Genomic DNA, 18,796 nt, shown 5'->3' with positions numbered 1-18,796 from the left:
GAGCCGAGATTGTGCTGCTGCACTCCAGCCTGGGCAACAGAGCAAGACTCTGCCTCAGAAAAAGAAAGAAAGAAAGAAAAAATAGTAACACAATCCTGTTTCTACATAATACCTTCTCTATAACAATCCTGTAGATGGCCAGAATGTGTAAGTCTTTAATACCCTTTGTCCTCTACAACTGGCTTTCAAACTTAGTTCTTATTGAAATTGTTTTCTTTTTATTTATTTTTATTTTTTTGAGACAGAGTCTCACTGTGTCACCCAGGCTGGTGTGCAGTGGTGCACTTGGTTCACTGCAACCTCAGCCTCTCGGGGAATCAAGCAATTCTACCTCAGCCTCCCAAGTAGCTGAGATTACAGGCGCCCACAACCATGCCCACCTAATTTTTGTAGTTTTAGTAGAGACGGGGTTTCACCATGTTGGCCTGGCTGGTCTTGAACTCCTGACCTCAGGTGATCCGCCCACCTCGGCCTCCCAAAGTGCTGGGATTACAGGCATGAGCCACGGCATCTGGCTGAAATTGTTTTCTAAAGCATCACTTGTTTGCCAAATCCAGTATTTTCAGTCTTTATCCTTTGGTTCCCTGTGAGGTATGAACGGACCGTTTAAGCTTCTAGGCCTCTTGCATGAAGGGGCCTTAAAAGGTTATATGGTTGCATATGATTATAAAATTGCAAAAGTAAAATAGTTTTGCGCTCTTGTTTTTGAGCCTCAGGCCCAACAAAATTGAATCTACCCCCATACAAAAGAAGTTCATCAGAGTCTCTTATAGCCTATAGAGGTACCAAAATGGGACAAGGTTTCTCACAACTTGGTCACAGATAAGGATAGAGCTAATTGCTACATTAAGACTCACATCTTGAATTGACCAAATAATTCTATTCAAAGACATAACTAGACCTCAGGTCTGGTTCTCAATTATTAAGGTTCAGGAACTAGATTTGAAGCAGTTTGACCAAGGTAATTAACCACTGGGAGATTAATGCAAACTAACCAAACTCACAAAAGACTATAAAAAGAATGTCTATTTCTTAATGTACAAGAAAGAATCAATACCTTAACATTAATTATTAATACCTTAATATTGACTAGGGTATATGGTAGACATTTGTCTGCTATCCAGAACACTCTATTCCCTAAATCAAAGTAGTTTAGAGACCAAAATGATCACGAAACGTTTAGTTATCATGATTGAAAGTAAAATATTACTGGCCTTATGGCCTCCTCGCTGCCTCAGATCCCCTGAAAATGGGGAAGGCTCTGTTCCTGTGTGATTTAAGCCTGTGCATGATTCTGACCTACCAGTCTTGCTCAATCATGGATTGAGCTGCATTTTTGCATTTAAGGCAAGTTTTATGGCAAGCCCTAACTCCACCCCATTTGGCTGCCATACGCGGATGTTGTGCGTGTCCTCCAGATCCCCAGCCATCCCAGCACTTTCCCATTCCACTCATTCCCTCTCTTCCCCTTCCTCCATCTCAAAGTGTTTTCCCTCACTTTCAATGGCCAGACTGGCCTCCCCAAGGTCCCTCCTAACATCAGGTCTGTCATCACCTACCTTCTTCCACTTGCCTCGCCTACTAATCATCACCTCCTAGACTATCACCGTCATCTCCTACCTGGCTCACACTGGCCCCACCGCCCAGAACGGAAAGGAAGCTTGGAATCGCTGTCAGGCCGCGCCTTCGCGACTCAGGGGGCCTGGGCCCTCCCCTGCCCAGCGGCGTGGCTGTGAGGGAAACCGTATCGCATTTTGCATAGTCTTCGCAGTCCTACATAACCGCCACCTTTACCCTTCGCGTGGGCATCACAATCGCCTCCTTCCCCTGGCGAAGGCAGAAACGCGCCTCCTGACGAGAACCAAGGCGTGTGGGGACGCAGGGCCTCTGCGTGTCAGGGAGCAGAACCTGGGCCGAGCCCTAGGTGAAGGGGCGGGGTGGTTGGCCCTGAACCAATCATGGCTCGTGACGACACGGCTCGGCCAATCAGAACAAGGGAGGCCTGGGGCACTCGGGGCGGTGAGGAACCGCCCCCTTCCAGCTCCGCGGCCAACGCCTTCGCCCAGGGGTAGTTGGAGCGGTGCAGGTTCCCAGACTCCAGGTACTGGGCGCCTTACGAGCTGGGAGGTGCTGCCTCTCACCCAGCTAATTGCTCTCTAGCCCTTGGCCTTCACAGGCGTTGATGCCTGCCGTGAACGCATTCTGACCTGTGCTGTATCCCTCTCCCAGGACTTTGTGCCTATGGTTGGGGACAGAGTGAGGTCGTTGCCTTGACGACGACAGCATGCGGCCGGAGGTCCTCCTAAGTGTGAGCTTGCGGCGGACGGAGGCCCACCTGCCTCCCTGCCTGCTTCGCCCTGGACTCGTGACTGCGTCCGCAGAAGAAATCACAACAGCGCTGGAATTGCTAGTTTGCTAGGCAGCATCTTTTGGACCTGCGAGCGATATGCATTTCACCTCAAATTTGTTTCCAAGTTGAAAACCTTTGGGTCTTTCTATGCGAACGGATTGAAGAAACGGTAAGTATAAGTACTTTTTAAAGCTTCTATTATCTCGTTCTTTGACCTATAAAAGATTTCAATCTGTCTTTTTCTTTTTCTTTTTCTTTTTCTTTTTTTGAAACGGAGTTTCGCTCTTGTTGCCCAGGCTGGAGTGCAATGGCTTAGTCTCGGCTCACCGCAACCTCTGCCTTCTGGATTCAAGCGATTCTCCTGCCTCAGCCTCCCAAGTAGCTGGGATTACAGGCATCACCACCACGCCTGGCTAATTTTGTATTTTTAGTAGAGACAGGGTTTCTCCATGTTGGTGAGGCTGGTCTCGAACTCCCGACCTCAGGTGATCCGCTCACCTCGGCCTCCCAAAGTGCTGGGATTACAGGCGTAAGACTTCGCTTCTGCCTTTCAATCTGTCTTAAACAAAATAAAAAATTAGCATTCTCCAAATATTTTATCTAAATTGTTGGTATTAGAACCATCCAGGTTTCTTTGCCCATTGGCCAGGTTTCTTTTTCGTTTGTATTACCTTTCCATTCAAGAGTAGAAGGCATGAGAAGTTATAGTTTATGAGTAACAGTTTCAGGAAACAAGAGGCTTTGTAGGCTGTGATACGTTTAAAGTATTTGTGGACAGTGCCACTTGAAAAAGCAGGTGTGTTCAATGTGGTGTGTCCAGATGTGCAATTGGTTGGCAGAATAAACTTGAAGCAGTCAACTTGCATTAATGTTAGCTTGTGATATGCTTCAGAACACCTCAGGCATGCTTAAAGTCGTTTTTTTTTTCTCACTTTATGCTTCAAATATTTAGGACACCATTTACAAAATGTTTTAAAATGATCTAGGTTATAGATTCAAGCTATTTTTGTCACTGATATGATAAACCTAAAGCCTAGTCCTTAATAAAACATACTCTCTTAATGGAAGAGAACAAAAATTAAGAAGAGATAGAATTATATGGATAATTTTTTTCAAATACAAATATTTTATTAAAAAATAGTTAATGGAAGGCCGGGCGCGGTGGCTCACGCCTGTAATCCCAGCACTTTGGGAGGCCGAGGCGGGTGGATCACGAGGTCAGGAGTTCAAGACCAGCCTGGCCAAGATGGTGAAACCCCGTCTCTACTAAAAATACAAAAAATATTAGCCGGGCATGGTGGCACGCGCCTGTAATCCCAGCTACTCCGGAGGCTGAGACAGAGAAATGCTTAAACCTGGAGGGGCAGAGGCTGCAGTGAGCCAAGACTGTGCCACTGCACTCCAGCCTGGGCGACAGAGCGAGACTCCGTCTCAAAAAAAAAAAAAAAAAAGTTATTGGAAGTGAGATGGAAGGTAAATTGTCAAATGCCTGGAAAGTTAGTGTCTGGGACACTGCTCTGTAAAAGGTTTGTAGTAGAATCTACTCTGAAAACTGGTATTAAAATAATTTAAGTTCATGTTCTTTGGTATTGTTTTCATTTCCTACCCCTCAAGATCAATCTTCTGGTTCTCCACTTATATCTACATTAAAAATATGTATATTATAAAATCTCAAACTATTATATGTCAGGTGTGGAAAACGTATTGTATACATTGGATTAGCATAGTTTGCTAGAACAAAGAGAATATTTGTTTTGTCTTTACATCCCTGTTCCAATAGAGAAACAGGAAAAACAGTTCACGATCTGAGTAAATTAATTTTAGATTGCGGTAAGTATACAATTAATACATTAGGCAAGAATTTTTTCTCTTTCCAAAATTTAATAAATGAACATTTTTATATTGTTAGGTGAAAAAAAATCAACTGTGAATGTCATTAGATATATAATTATTAAAAGACTGTTTTTTTCTCCTGAAACTTTTGGAACCACATTGGGATTCAGAGCAGCATTTTTTATTCTTATTGGAGTTATAGTTTAATAGCTTATATATACCATGGCAATGAAACCTTATAAGTTAAAATCTATCTGTATTTGGATTGAAATAATTTTTTTCTCTACCAACATTTTGTCTAATGATTGCCGGACCTTCATCAATCATTAGTAAAACAAGAAAGATTCTCTTAGAATTGGCCTTTATTCAGAAAATGTCATATAATATGAGTAAAACATTTCAAGGCCGGGCGCGGTGGCTCACACCTGTAATCCCAGCACTTTGGGAGGCCGAGGTGGGCGGATCACGAGGTCAGGAGATCGAGACCATCCTGGCTAACACGGTGAAACCCCGTCTCTACTAAAAAAATACAAAAAATTAGCCGGGCGTGGTGGCGAGCGCCTGTGGTCCCAGCCTCGGGAGGCTGAGGCAGGAGAATGACGTGAACCTGGGGGTCGGAGGTTGCAGTGAGGGGAGATCCCGACACTGCACTCCAGCCTGGGCGACAGAGCAAGACTACGTTTAAAAAAAAAAAAAAAAAAAATTTCGAACACAAATTCAAATTATGAAGTAATTGATTATTCAACTATCAAATTATGAAGTTAATGATTAGTGAGTAATCATTAACAGGATTTTTGAAATACTTTCACGGTATTTGGTACTACTACTATTTAATTTAATTTAATTTTAAAAATCTGCTTATACACCGATGTCATTACTCTTATTTTCTAAGTTCAATGTAGTAACAGCAACATGGCGAAATCCCGTCTCTACTAAAAGTACAAAAATTAGCTGAGTGTGGTAGCGGGGCCTGTAATCCCAGCTACTGGGGAGGCAGAAGCAGGGAATCGGTTGAACCCGGGAGGCAGAGGTTGCAGTAAACCGAGATCACGCCAGTGCACGAGACTCTATTTCAAAAAAAAAAAAAAAAAAGAAAAGAAAAGAAAAATATTTTATGAAAGATACTCTGCGTTAATTTGTTATGTGATCAAGTATTTTTTTTCCAATTAAGTGGAAGGTGCGTAAGTATTTCCAACATGGATCTAAATCCAGTGTAACAAAAAAGTTGATCTTCATTAAAACAAAATTCAGGCTGGGCTCTGTGGCTCACGCCTGTAATCCCAGCACTTTGGGAGGCCAAGGTGGGTGGATCGCTTGAGGTCAGGAGTTCGAGACCAGCCTGGGCAACATGGCAAAACCCGGTCTCTATGAAAATACAAAACTTAACCGGGTGTAGTGGCTCACGCCTGTAATCCCTGCTACTCAGAGGCTGAGGCAGGAGAATTACTTGAACCCAGGAGGTGGAGGTTGCAGTGAGCCTAAATTGCACCACTGCACTCCAGCCTGGGCAACAGAGCAGGACTCCGTCTCAAAAACAAACAAATAAACAAACAAAACCCCCACCAAATTCAGTTATGCATCTTTGAGTGAAAAGGAATTGTGCTGTTTTTTTTTTTGAGACAGAGTCTCACTCTGTCGCCCAGGCTGGAGTGCAGTAGTGTGATCTTGCCTCACTGCAACCTCTACCTCCTGGGTTCAAGGGATTCTCCTGCCTCAGCCTCCCAAGTAGCTGGGATTATAGGCGTGCAGTACCATGCCTGGCTAATTTTTGTATTTTAGTAGAGACAGGGGTTCACCATGTTGGCCAGGCTGGTCTCGAACTCCTGACCTCAGGTGATCTGCCCGCCTCGGCCTTCTAAAGTGCTGGGATTACAGGCGTGAGCCACTGCACCTGGCCTGTGCATTTTGTTTAATTGTTTTGTTTTGTTTTGTTTTTGAGACAGATTCTCTCTCCATTGCTCAGGCTGGTGTGCAGTGCCATCACAGTTCGCTGCAGCCTCAACCTCCTGGGCTCAAGCAATTCTTCTGCCTCAGCCTCCCAAGTAACTGGGACCACAGGCATATACCACCACACCCAGCTAATTTAAAAATGTTTTTTGTAGAGAGAGAATCTTGCTATGTTGCCCAGGCTGGAATTGTGCTTTTTAAAGTGAGTTGTAATTGTTATGTATGATAGCTCAAGTATTGCTTTATTATAATTAAAAATATATGGAATTTCATTAACATGACATTTAGTAAAGTTAATGGCTTCAATTCCATTTGCCTTGTCTATTATGAAATGTGTGTGACCATTTTGAAAACATAGATTAATGTGTGTGACCATTTTGAAAACGTAGTTTACATATAGAAACACTAGGAAATTGTGAATTAATACAGGACAGCCATGTAATATGGAAGACAAGCAGGGAAGAATTAATTTGCTGGGAAGGTGGAGGAAATTAACATACTCAATGTTGTTAATTCTGTGTTTTGGTTTTCACAGCAAAAAGTGTCTACTGACTTTAAGTTAAAATGGAAAAATATGAAAACCTGGGATTGGTTGGAGAAGGGAGTTATGGAATGGTGGTGAAGTGTAGGAATAAAGATACTGGAAGAATTGTGGCCATAAAGAAGTTCTTAGAAAGTGACGATGACAAAATGGTTAAAAAGATTGCAATGCGAGAAATCAAGTTACTAAAGGTGAGTAAATGCATATATTGAATCGAAAAAATATGAGTAGAAGTTCCTTTTTTGGCAATAAGAAGAAATACAATGATTAGATATGCAAATTCATTTATCTCGTGAATGTAAACCTGATTTTAAAAGTGCTTATTCCTTCTCTCTGTGTCTTTCTGTGTATTTATCAATCATCTATCTATGGTCTGTGTTAGCAGTCCCAAAGACCACCCCCAGATTTGATGACTTGTTAGTAGGAATATCATTAATTTTTGTTCTTTATTATTTCATTTCTTCTACTTATTTGTATGGGTTTATTTTGCAGCTCCTTTTCCTAATTTGTTGAGATAGATGCTTCTTTAATTTCCAGCCTTTTTTCCCCTCAAATATGCATTTAAGGAATACATTTTCCTGTAGGAACAGCTTGGTATGTATCCTGGAAATTTTGATTGCTAACAATTGTTTCTCATTTCCGTTATATTTTTCTTAATCCCTGAGTTATTTAAAAGTATATTTCTGAATTTCCAAACATGGACATTTTCTAGGTTATTTCCTGGTTATTTATTTGTGACAGAACTGCCCTATGATCTGAGTATACACCATATAAGAATTTATTTCTTTGATTCTTGATGTTTGCTTTTTGGTTCAGAATATAGTCAACTAAAAAAAACCCTCTTGTTCTTGAAAAGTATTTCATATATGTTCATTAGTTCATGTTAAATTGTGTTGTTCAAATCTTCCAAATTCTTATTTATTTTTCTTATATGCTTGTTTTATCCAACACTGAGAATATGTTAAAATCTTCCTTTGTGATTATTGATTTTTCTGCTTTTCATTGTAGTTCAGTTAATGTTTATTTTTTTAAACAGAAACAGTATTATTAGTGTGTTATATTTAGAATTATTTTATCTTGCTGTTGAGTTAAATCTTTTGTCATTATGCAATAACCCTTTTTATTATAGTAATATTTTGTTTCGATGTTTTTATTTTTTTTGAGACGGAGTCTTACTCTGTTACCAGGCTGGAGTGCAATGGCGCTATCTCAGTTCATTACAACTTCCGCCTCCCAGGTTCAAGTGATTCCCCTGCCTCAGCCTCCTGAGTAGCTGGGACTACAGGTGTGCATCACCATGCCTAGCTTCTTCTTCTTCTTTTTTTTTTTTTTTTTGTATTTTAGTAGAGACAGGGTTTCACCATGTTGACTGGGATGGGCTTGAACTCCTGACCTCATGATCTACCCGCCTCAGCCTCCCAAAGTGCTGGGATTACAGGCATGAGCCACCATACCCGGCTGTTTCGTTTTGTTTTTTTGAGACAGGGTCTTACTCTGTCCTCCAGGCTGGAGTGCAATAGCATCATCATGGCTCACTGCAGCCTTGAACTCCTGTGCTCAAGCAATCCTACACCTGTCTCCCAAGTAGCGGGGATTGCAGGTGTGTGCTGCTATGCCTGGCTAATTTTTTTATTTTTAGTAGAGATAAGGTCTCACTATATTGCTCAGGCTGGTCTCAAACTCCTGAGCTAAAGTAATCCTCCTACCTCGGCCTTTCAATGTTGGGATTATAGGTGTGAGCCACCACACCTGGCCAGTATTTTGTTTTAAGATCTAATTTATTTGAAATTAATGAGTACATACATTAGTTTAATTTTTGTTAGTGTTTCCATAGTAAATCTTTTCCATATTTTTACTTCTAATTTTTCTGAATGCTTTTTTTTGTTTGTTTCTTTTGAGATGGAGTTTCACACTTGTTGCCTAGGCTGGAGTGCAGTGGTGCGATCTTGGCTTACTGCAACCTCTGCCTCCTGGGTTCAAGCGATTCTCCTGCCTCAACCTCCTAAGTAGCTGGTATTATAGGCACCCCCCACCATGCCTGGCTAATTTTTGTATTTTTAGTTGAGATGGGGTTTCACCATGTTGGCCAGGCTGGTCTCAAACTCCTGACCTCAGGTGATCCGCCCGCCTCAGCCTTCCAAAGTGCTGAGATTACAGGTGTGAGTCACCACGCCTGGCCCCCTAATTTTTCTGAATTTTTGTTTAGATGTATCTCTTGTAAAAACTGTATAGTTACATTTTGCTTTTTTCCTGTTTGACAATATTTGCCTTTTAGTTGGAGCATTTATTCCATTTACTTGTAATATAATATCTGATGTATTTTGAATATATATATCTACCACCTTAATATGTGCTATTTGTATTACCAATTCTCTATGTCTTTTACTTTTGTTACTTTGGATTGATTATATTTATCATTCCTAATTATCTAATACTTGTTCTTGATCTTAATAATGGTGTTTGACACAGTCAAATCTTATGACTTTTCCCTTATGGCTATCAGTTGTCCCAGAAACATTTATTGAAAATATCATCTTTTTCTCCACTGTTCTGAATATTCCTTTTGCCACATGTTCTCCTATATAGGTAAGATTTTATTCTGTCCCATTGGTCTATTTGTTTAAGCTTGCACCAGTAGCCCACAATCATGTTTATTCTAGTTAGTAGGTTTTTTTTTTTTTTTGAGACAGGGTCTTGCTCTGTCACCTAGGCTGCAGTGCAGTGGCATGATCTTGACTCACTGCTATCTCTGCCTCACAGGCTCAAGTGATTCTCCCACTTCAGCCCTCTGAGTAGCTGGGCCTACAGGCGTGTGCCACCATGGTTGGCTAATTTTTGTATTTTTTTGGGTAAAGATAGGGTTTTGCCATGTTGCCCACGCTAGTCTTGAGCTGCTTGGCTCAAGCAATCCACCCTCCTCAGCCTTCCAAAGTGCTGGGATTACAGGTATGAGCCACTGCACCTGGCCTAGTTTGTAAGTTTTTATATCTGGTAGAATAAATCCCTTCTGTTTTGTCCTTCTTCTATAAGACTATCTTCCCTATTTTTGTCTGTTTGCATTTCCATATACAAATTATAAATTTTAGAATCAATTTACCAATGTTCATAAAAACTCTAGGAATTTAATTGAATTTATGTAGATCAATTTGTGGAGAATTGATGTGTTTACAATATTGCATCCAGTTCATGAACATTGTATAACCCTTTTGTTTCTTGGTCTTCTTGTCTTTTTTTTTTTTTTTGAGATGGAGTCTTGCTCTGTCACCCAGGCTCGAGTGTAGTAGTATGATCTCATCTCACTGCAACCTTTACCCACTGGGTTCAAGCAATTCTCCTGCCTCAGCCTCCTGAATAGCTGGGATTACAGGTGCCCACTGCCACACCTGGCTAATTTTCGTATTTTAGTAGAGGCAGGGTTTCACCATGTTGGCCAGGCTGCTCTCAAACTCCTGACCTTGTGATCCACCCACTTCGACCTCCCAAAATGTTGGGATTACAGGCATGAGCCACCAGGCCTGGCCAGTCTTCTTGTCTTAACATATACTTTGTCATTAGTATGTTTGCACTTTTGATCATTATTTATATGATATATACTTTTTAATCCTTTCTCCTGTTAACCTTCTGTGTCTTTAGATGTAAAGCATATCTCTTACAAGCAGATACAGTTGTTTCTTTTGTTTTATTCAGTTTGATAGTCTTTGTATTTTACTTGGAGTGTTTAGTCTATTTATATTTAATATAAAACTTACATATTTGGATTTATACTTATCTTCCTAGTTGCCTTCCATATTTCTAGGTTTTTTTCTTTTTAAACATTATTTTGTTAAACATTATTTTGCTAGTATTTTAGAAATTATTCTAGATATTGTAATATACGAACCTGACTTACTGATACTCAAACAGGTACTTTTACAGTGCAAAAATCTTAGCAATTTTAACTTCAGTTACCCCCTCCTTTCTCCCCTCCACCCATCAGATATATGTGTTATTGCTACTATGTAATATTGTTAAATTCTATATATAGTTAAATCCCTTTTAAAATTGTTCACAGTCAGCAGTTATTAAGATATACCTAATATTACCCTTTCTATTACTCTTTAATCTTTCCTGCATTTCTGAGTTTCCATCTGGGTTCATTTTCCTTATGCTTAAAGCACTTCCTTTATTTTCTTTAAAGCAAATCTGATGATAAGAAGTTCTATTCATTTTTGTTAGTATATATTCTACTTTGTGTTTAAAAGACTGTTTCAAGCTAGTTGTGGTAGCATGGGCCTATAGTCTTTGCTATTCAGAGGGCTGAGGTGGAAGGATCACTGGAGCCCAGGAGTTTGAGACTGTGGTGTGCTATGATCATGTCTGAATAGCCACTGCACTCCAGCCTGGGCACGGTAGTGAGATCTCATCGCTTAAGAAAAAAAAGAAAAAAAGGCTATTTTCTCAGGATGTAGCATTCAGCGTTGTCAGTTAATTACATTCAGTATGTTCAAGATAGAATTCTACTATTCTGCTGGCTCCCATTGCTTGTATTGAAAAATCAGACATCAGTCTTATTGTGTTCTTCAATAACCATTTTCTTCTAGATACTTTTAAGGTTTTATTTTTGTTTTTCAGGAGTTTACAATAATATGCCTAGGTATGGGTTTTTTTTTTTTTTGTTTTTTGTTTTTTTTTGTCTGTTAATTTTATGGCTCTTGCTTCTATCAAATAATGTAATTTGTTATTTTTAAAAACGCTCAGGCTGGGCGTGGTGGCTCATGCCTGTAATCTCAGCACTTTGGGAGGTCAAGGTGGGTGGATCACTTGTCAGGAGTTCGAGACCAGCCTGGCCAACGTGGTGAAACCCTTTCCCTACTAAAAATACAGCTGGGCGTGGTGGCGTGCGCCTGTAGTCCCAGCTACTCAGGAGGCTGAGGCAGGAGAATCTCTTGAACCTGGGAGGCAGAGGTTGAAGTGAACCAAGATCGTGCCACTGCACTCTGCCTGGGCAACAGAGTAAGACTCCATCTCAAATAAATAAATAAATAAATAAATAAATGCTCAGCTATAATTGTTGCTTCACATACTGCCACTGTCCCATTCTTTCTCTCTTCTCCATTTAAGAATTCAGCTTCATATACTAAGCTTCATATCAGCTACTACTGATAGCTTGAGGAGTTTTAGGGCTAACCCAAATGAAAAGATTTCACCAGCACTGAACTCCTTCTTTTCACTTTCATGGGCCCTGAACGTCAGTCACTGCTACCTTAGGCCTGCAACATGGTGAAAAGTGCTACTGATCCTCTTAGTCTTCCCTCTAAAGTGGCATATGTTTCTTGGGTTAAACAAAATTTGGCCTTAATTGCCTGGCTAACCTTTCTGGGTTTCTGTCTTCCTAGCCCAGGTATTTTTTACTGTATTATCTTTTTCATTCTTCCAAGTAGTTGTGTTATACATTTTGTCCAGCTTTTCTACTTGTATTCAGTTGGAGAATTGTTACAAATTACCTAGTCTACTGTTACTGTCAACAAAAGTAATTATACTTTTCCATCCTAGAAATTTTATTTGGGTCCATATCTGTTATGTTACTTTTTATGGTTTTAAGTTCCCTCCGTTTTTTGAGGTTGGCTTTCTTTTTTAAAGAGTCCATATCTGATAACTACAATATCTGAAGTCATTCTGTATCTGTTTCAATTGCTGATATTTTCTGGTATATCTTACTTATGGTGTCTTATTTCATTGTATGCCTGCATATCTTCAATTTTGTGCTGAATCTTATCTTTGAAATACTATTATCTTTGTTGTTGTTGTTATTATTATTATTATTATTATTATTATTTTTGAGACAGACTCTTGCTCTGTCGCCCAGGCTGGAGTGCAGTGGCTGGATCTCAGGTCACTGCAAGCTCTGCCGCCCGGGTTTACGCCATTCTCCTGCCTCAGCCTCCCGAGTAGCTGGGACTACAGGCGCCCGCCACCACACCCGGCTAGTTTTTTGTATTTTTTAGTAGAGACGGGGTTTCACCATGTTAACCAGGATGGTCTCGATCTCCTGACCTCGTGATCTGCCCGTCTCGGCCTCCCAAAGTGCTGGGATTACAGGCTTGAGCCACCACGCCCGGCCTGTTATTATTTTTTAGATAGGATCTTGCTCTGTCACCCAGATTGGAGTGCAGTGGTGCACTTATGGCTCACTTCAGCCTCAATCTTCCAGACTCAAGCAGTCCTCCTGCCTCGGCCTCCCAAGTAGCTTTGGAGCTTGGACTACAGGCATGTGCCACCATGCCCAGCTAATTTTTTTAATTTTTTGTGGAGACAGGGTCTCAGTATGTTACCCAGACTAGTCTCAAACTACTGAGCTCAAGCAATTTTTCCACCTCAACCTCCCCAAATGCTAGAATCATAGGTGGGAGCCACCTGTCCTGAAAGATTTTTTAAAAATAATTTGAGGCTAAGGTAAAATTATTTTTCTCCAGAGACAATTTTTATTTCATTCTTCCATGTTTGTGAGCACTGTGCCAGTAAACAATTTATTGTCTCTCAACTCCAAATCACTCCTTTTTTTACCTGCTTTGTGATATTAGAGCTGGACTCTGTAAACATTTCTCTTTTTTTGCCAGCTGATTTGATTTTAGATTTTGTCAACAGATAGGGGGCATGGAAAGACACTGTCGGTCCTTAGCAAGAGGAAGAGGCTTTTCTTCCAGCTTCTAGTGTGCTTTTTTTTTTTTTAAATACAGCTGTGAGCCCATCACCATGTGGGAGGTCTGTTAGCTCACTTCAGCATCTTTCAAGGACCAGTTCTGGCCTACTTGGCACATTCTGGTGAGTTACTCTACCAACTGCTGGCTACTCTACAAACCATCTCTGGCCTGTGTGCTCTGGTGAATTTTTTCACTATTGGTAATCTTTACATTTTTGTGGCTGCTGGGCCATTTCCAAAGAGGACTAAATGTCTGGTGGTTATTGGGGGCTCTTTTAGATTTTTAGTTCCATCTTGTGCACTATGCACTTTCCTTCAGCCCTAAAAATGGGGCTTCCTGTATTTGCTACTTTAAACATATCCCTTACAGTCTTCTTTTACCCCCTTTAGTTATTAACTACCCTTTGTAATAAACAAGTATTTACATTAAAATTTTCCCAGTTCTGATTTCTGTCTGATACAAGCACACTGCCAGCCCAGAACCTCCTTAGTAAGTTCAAAGTTCTTGCTTACAGTCTCTTTTTATCTTGTGTTTCTCATCCTTTAGAATTGAATATTGTTTTTGAAATTTTATTTGTAGAAATATTTTGAGGCTAAGGTAAGATTTCCTTTATCCAGAGGCAATATTCATTTGCTTCTGACAGGTACATGGAGATGCTCCCAGTCCAGTATGTGAATCCAGATTCAAGGCTTTTAGTTCCTTGAATGTGTTGTTAAGTCTAGCGATGCCTCGTTTATTTCTGCTCATTTTCACTCTGGGGGATGTAGTTTTTTGGGTCCTAGCTTTAATTGGAGGCGGTTTCTCAGCTATCCCACCTTTAGAAGGCTTTTGGACTTTGACTTTTCCCTTTTAGCCCTGTGGAGCCACAAAAATCAAAGCTCATTTCTACATTTGTTACTTCATGTCAAAATTAGCTTTGAGTCCTGAGGCTAACTCTCTGGATTCTCCTGTTCTCAATTTTAGCCCAGTAATCCTCACTGTCGTTTTAGCCTTTTATATGTCGAAGAAGATTTTTTGAAAATCAATCCAACTTTTAAAGAGTTTTCAATGGCTGGTTGCAGTGGCTCACGTCTGTAATCCCAGCACTTTGGGAGGCCAAGGCGGGTGGATCACCTAAGGTCGGGAGTTCGAGACCAGCCTGACCAACAGGGAGAAACCCTATCTCTACCGAAAATACAAAATTAGCCGGCATGGTGGCGCATGTCTGTAATCCCAGCTACTCGGGAGGCTGAGGCGGGGGAATCACTTGAACCTGGCAGGCGGAGGAGGTTGCGGTGAGCCGAGATCACATCATTGCACTCCAGCCTGGGCAATAAGAGCAAAACTCCATCTCAAAAAAAAAAAAAAAAATAGAATTTTCAACTGGAGGGCTGGTCTGAGTTATTCAGTCTGCCATTACGAAAGAAGGTAACCATCTGCCATTAAAAAGACAAGCACAAAGACAGAGAACCTGTGGAGCTGATAGTCTGTGCTTTTTTTTTTTTTTTTTTTTGAGACAGAGTCTCGCTCTGTTGCCCAGGCTGGAGTGCAGTGGCACGATCTTGGCTCACTGCTACCTCTACCTCCCGGGTTCAAGCAATTCTCATGCCTCAGCCTCCTGAGTAGCTGGGACTATAGGCACCCGCCACCATGCCTGGCTAATTTTTGTATTTTTAGTAGAGACAGGGATTCACCATTTTGGCAAGGCTGATCTCGAACTCCTGATCTCGTGATCCGTCCGCCTCGGCATCCCAAAGTGCTGGGGTTACAGGCATGAGCCACCACGCCCAGCGGATAGTCTGTGCTTTAATTATGATTGCAGGGTTGGAGATAGTGTGGAAATCTTTGCAAGAAGGACTTGACATAGAGTAGAGAGAGAGAAATTATCTGGTGCTATAGTGTGAATTTTTTATAGAGTAAAAAGTTTTAGTGTAATGTTTTCTTCTATTAGAAATGTGCCAAAACAGCCCAATGGAACAACTGACATTCTAGTATCATTTAGATGTCTTAATTTGATAAAATAGAATTTGCCAGAATTTATAGTTCCATTAGGATATGAAATTTGTGGGTTTGGGGCATTTTTTGTCAGTTTCTTTGTTTAGTTTTTTGGTTTTTTTGAGAAGATGTTTTAATCATGCCTCATAAGTTATTGCTGTGTGACCTTGGACAAGTTCCTTAACCTCTGCGTGAGTTAGTTGCTTCAGCTATAAAGCAGGATAATAATTGTACCTATTTTATAAGGCTTTTGTGCTTAGAATAGTACCTGCAACATAGTAAGCATTGTGTATTAGTTATTATTATGTATAATATCGTATTCTTTTATAACTTTTATTTTTTTCTTAGCAACACTTCTTTTACATTGTAAAATGTCTGTTTTAAGGGAAGGCAGGGTAGAAGTTTTTTTTTTAACTTTTAAGTTCAGGGGTACATGTGCAGGATGTATGGATTTGTTACATAGGTAAACATGTGTCATGGGAGTTTGTTGTACAGATTATTTCATCACCTAGATATTCAGCCTGGTATCCATTAGGCTAATGATTAGGTGATGATGGTACCTAGTTTTTTAATTTGTTGAGCACACAATTCTTGATGACTTGGAGCTCTTTCCAAATGGACTAGACTACCAAGTAGTTCAAAAGTATTTGTTTCAGATTATTAATAATGGAATTGGATTTTGTCACAGTCACAATGTAAGTCTTGGGTTTAAAGAATTATTTGTCAGTCATTGACTATCCAGATTTTTCCTGGTCCTTTCCCTTCTCCCACCCTTTGCCCTCCGGTAGGCCCCAGTGTGTGTTGTTCCCCTCTATGTGCCCTCATCATTTGGCTCCCACTTATAAGTGACAACATGTGGTATTTGGTTTTCTGTTCCTGTTAGTTTGCTGAGGATAATGGCTTCCAACTCCATCCATGTCCCTGCAAAGGACATGACCTCATTCTTTTTTATGGCTGCATAATATTCCATGATGTATATGTATAACTCTTTTAAAAATATTTTTCTATATGATCTCTGAATTCCTTTTTTTTTTTTTTTTTTTTTTGAGATGGAGTCTTACTCTGTCACCCAGGCTGGAGTGCAGTGGTGCGATCTCGGCTCACTGCAACCTCCGCTTCCTGGGTTCAAGTGATTCACCTGCCTCAACCTCCTTAGAAGCTGTGATTACTTCATTGATATCACTTCATTACTTCATGGTGGTAGACAGGCATGCCACCACGCCTAATTTTTTTGTATTTTTGGTAGAGATGGGGTTTTGCCATGTTGGCCAGGCTGGTCTTAAACTCCTGACCTCAGGTGATCCACCTGCCTCAGCCTCCCAAAGTGCTGGGATTACAGCCATGAGCCACTGTGCCTGGCCCCTGAATTCCTTATATTATGTTTATATTTATATTGGATGTGTTTCCTTGGTAACCTTTTTTTATTTTTTAATTTTTTAAGAGACAGAGTCTCACTCTGTCACCCAGGCTGGAATGCAGTGGCATGATCATAGCTTATTGCAGCCTCCAATTCCTGGCCTCAAGCTATTGATTACAGGCATGAGCTACCATGCCTAGCTGTATTGCTTACCTTAATAACTATAGTGTTAAATAACATAGTTACTTCTTTGTAAAGTAATTATTATATTTCTAGTTCCTTTTCTCTCCCACTCACCTACCATCTGATTTCAGAAAATATCTTATTTACTTTAGTGTTTTGTTTTTTCATTTTCTTTCAAGATAAGGTCTTGCTGTGTTGCTCAGGCTGAAGTGCAGTGGCATGATCATAGCTCACCACACTCATTGCAGCCTCCAACTCCTGAGTTCAAGTGATTCTCCCACATTAGCCTCCCGAGTAGCTGGGACTAGAGGTGTGCCCAACCATACCAGCCTAAGTTTTAAAGTTTTTTGTAGAGATGGGGTCTCGCTATGCACAGGCTGGTCTCAAATTCCTGGCCTCAAGCGATTCTCTTGCTTTGTCCTCCCAAGTCACTGGGATTACAGGTGCGAGCCACTGCACCTGGTGTATATATACACTTTTATCTTGTTTACACCTTCTATATCATTTGTGCATTGTTGCATTTAAAATGTTCACTTTCTATTTTGTAACCATGATGCCCACATTTGTATAAGATTTAGTCCTGCCTTAAATAGATTCAATGCTCATGTTGTCTTTTATCTGAATGACAATTTGGTTGAGTATAACGTTCCTGGATTATACTTGGATTTTCTTGAGGATTTTGAGAGCTGTATTCTGTATTCCATTGATTTCTTTCCCTTTAAAGGTGGCAACATTTTTTTCTGGTGAGTGTTAATCTACCATTTGTGTTTCTTTCTCCCTTCTTCCTCATTTCTTACATCTTTGAATAGATCCTTGATTGGTTCCTTTTAGATTGTTTCTTATAATAAAGTCTGAGTCTTTGGAGGACTATTTGTAGGAGGTTCTGGGGAAAGGCCATGACTTTGTTCCAGGCTAGCAGGAATTTACCATAATTCACAATGGTGTTCCTTATCACATATGCCTGAGTGTGGGATTTAATTATATTAGGTTTAATTTCTCTAAACTTGCAGTTGCAGGTTTGTTCGTAACGAATTGTTTTGCCTTCTACTCTGCCTCACTGAGAGACTGTTTCCAGCAAATGTGTTTCTGTGTGATTCCTTATCCAGCCCTTCCCCACTGCTGTTTCTTGGTGCCATTCAGTTCTAGGGATGTTTTCACTGCTGTCTATGAGCCTTATTTCCATTATACATACATACATATATATATAGTTTTCCATTATATTAAAGGAGGACTTTTTTGTCTTTTCAGGGTACGTCACTGGCTTCAGAGAACTCTTACGCTGCCAGTTTTGTAGCCACAAATGATCTTTTGGTGTCTTCCTATACTTCTGTTTGACCTTTATTACATTTAGTAGTCCCATCTCATTTGTTATGAGTAGGAGGTCATAGATTCCTGTTAGTTTAATCAAAGATGGAGTTACACTTCTTTTTCTTATTAGCTTGATTTTGTTCTCTGAGAGGAGAAAGGAGCAATATAGTCTCTCAATTGTAGTTTAAAAACCAGAATATGCTTTTACAATTTATACTGTATATGCATTTTATTTATGTTTTTATTATGCTGAGATCTATTTTAAATAATTAATTGCTAATAATTTGATCTTAGTTTATATAAACTATTTTGCATTTTAAAATAACAGCTATTTTGCATTTTTTAATAACAGCAACTGAGGCATGAAAACTTGGTGAATCTCTTGGAAGTGTGTAAGAAAAAAAAACGATGGTACCTAGTCTTTGAATTTGTTGACCACACAATTCTTGATGACTTGGAGCTCTTTCCAAATGGACTAGACTACCAAGTAGTTCAAAAGTATTTGTTTCAGATTATTAATGGAATTGGATTTTGTCACAGTCACAATGTAAGTATTGGGTTTAAATAATTTGCTTTATCACATATTTATTCATTAATTAATCCTTTAATCTGTCTTATTGATT

General features: G+C 40.1%; 1 protein-coding gene across 1 annotated transcript in view; it reads left to right on the top strand.

Moving 5' to 3' along the window:
• Positions 1–2,021: 2,021 nt before the first annotated feature.
• Positions 2,022–18,796, top strand: part of LOC105477383 (cyclin dependent kinase like 2) — a 52,460-nt gene continuing 35,685 nt past the window's right edge. Inside the window, exons 1-3 of the mRNA XM_071093510.1 lie at positions 2,022–2,519; positions 6,666–6,862; positions 18,526–18,720. Of these exons, the coding sequence (XP_070949611.1) occupies positions 6,695–6,862; positions 18,526–18,720 (363 nt within the window). The 5' untranslated portion in view covers positions 2,022–2,519; positions 6,666–6,694. The remainder of the gene's footprint in view (positions 2,520–6,665; positions 6,863–18,525; positions 18,721–18,796) is intronic.

Source organism: Macaca nemestrina, chromosome 3, assembly GCF_043159975.1.
Source record: "Macaca nemestrina isolate mMacNem1 chromosome 3, mMacNem.hap1, whole genome shotgun sequence".
Taxonomy (NCBI): domain Eukaryota; kingdom Metazoa; phylum Chordata; class Mammalia; order Primates; family Cercopithecidae; genus Macaca; species Macaca nemestrina.
Note: the sequence above shows the minus strand (reverse complement) of the source record. Positions and strands in the feature narration are given on the sequence as shown.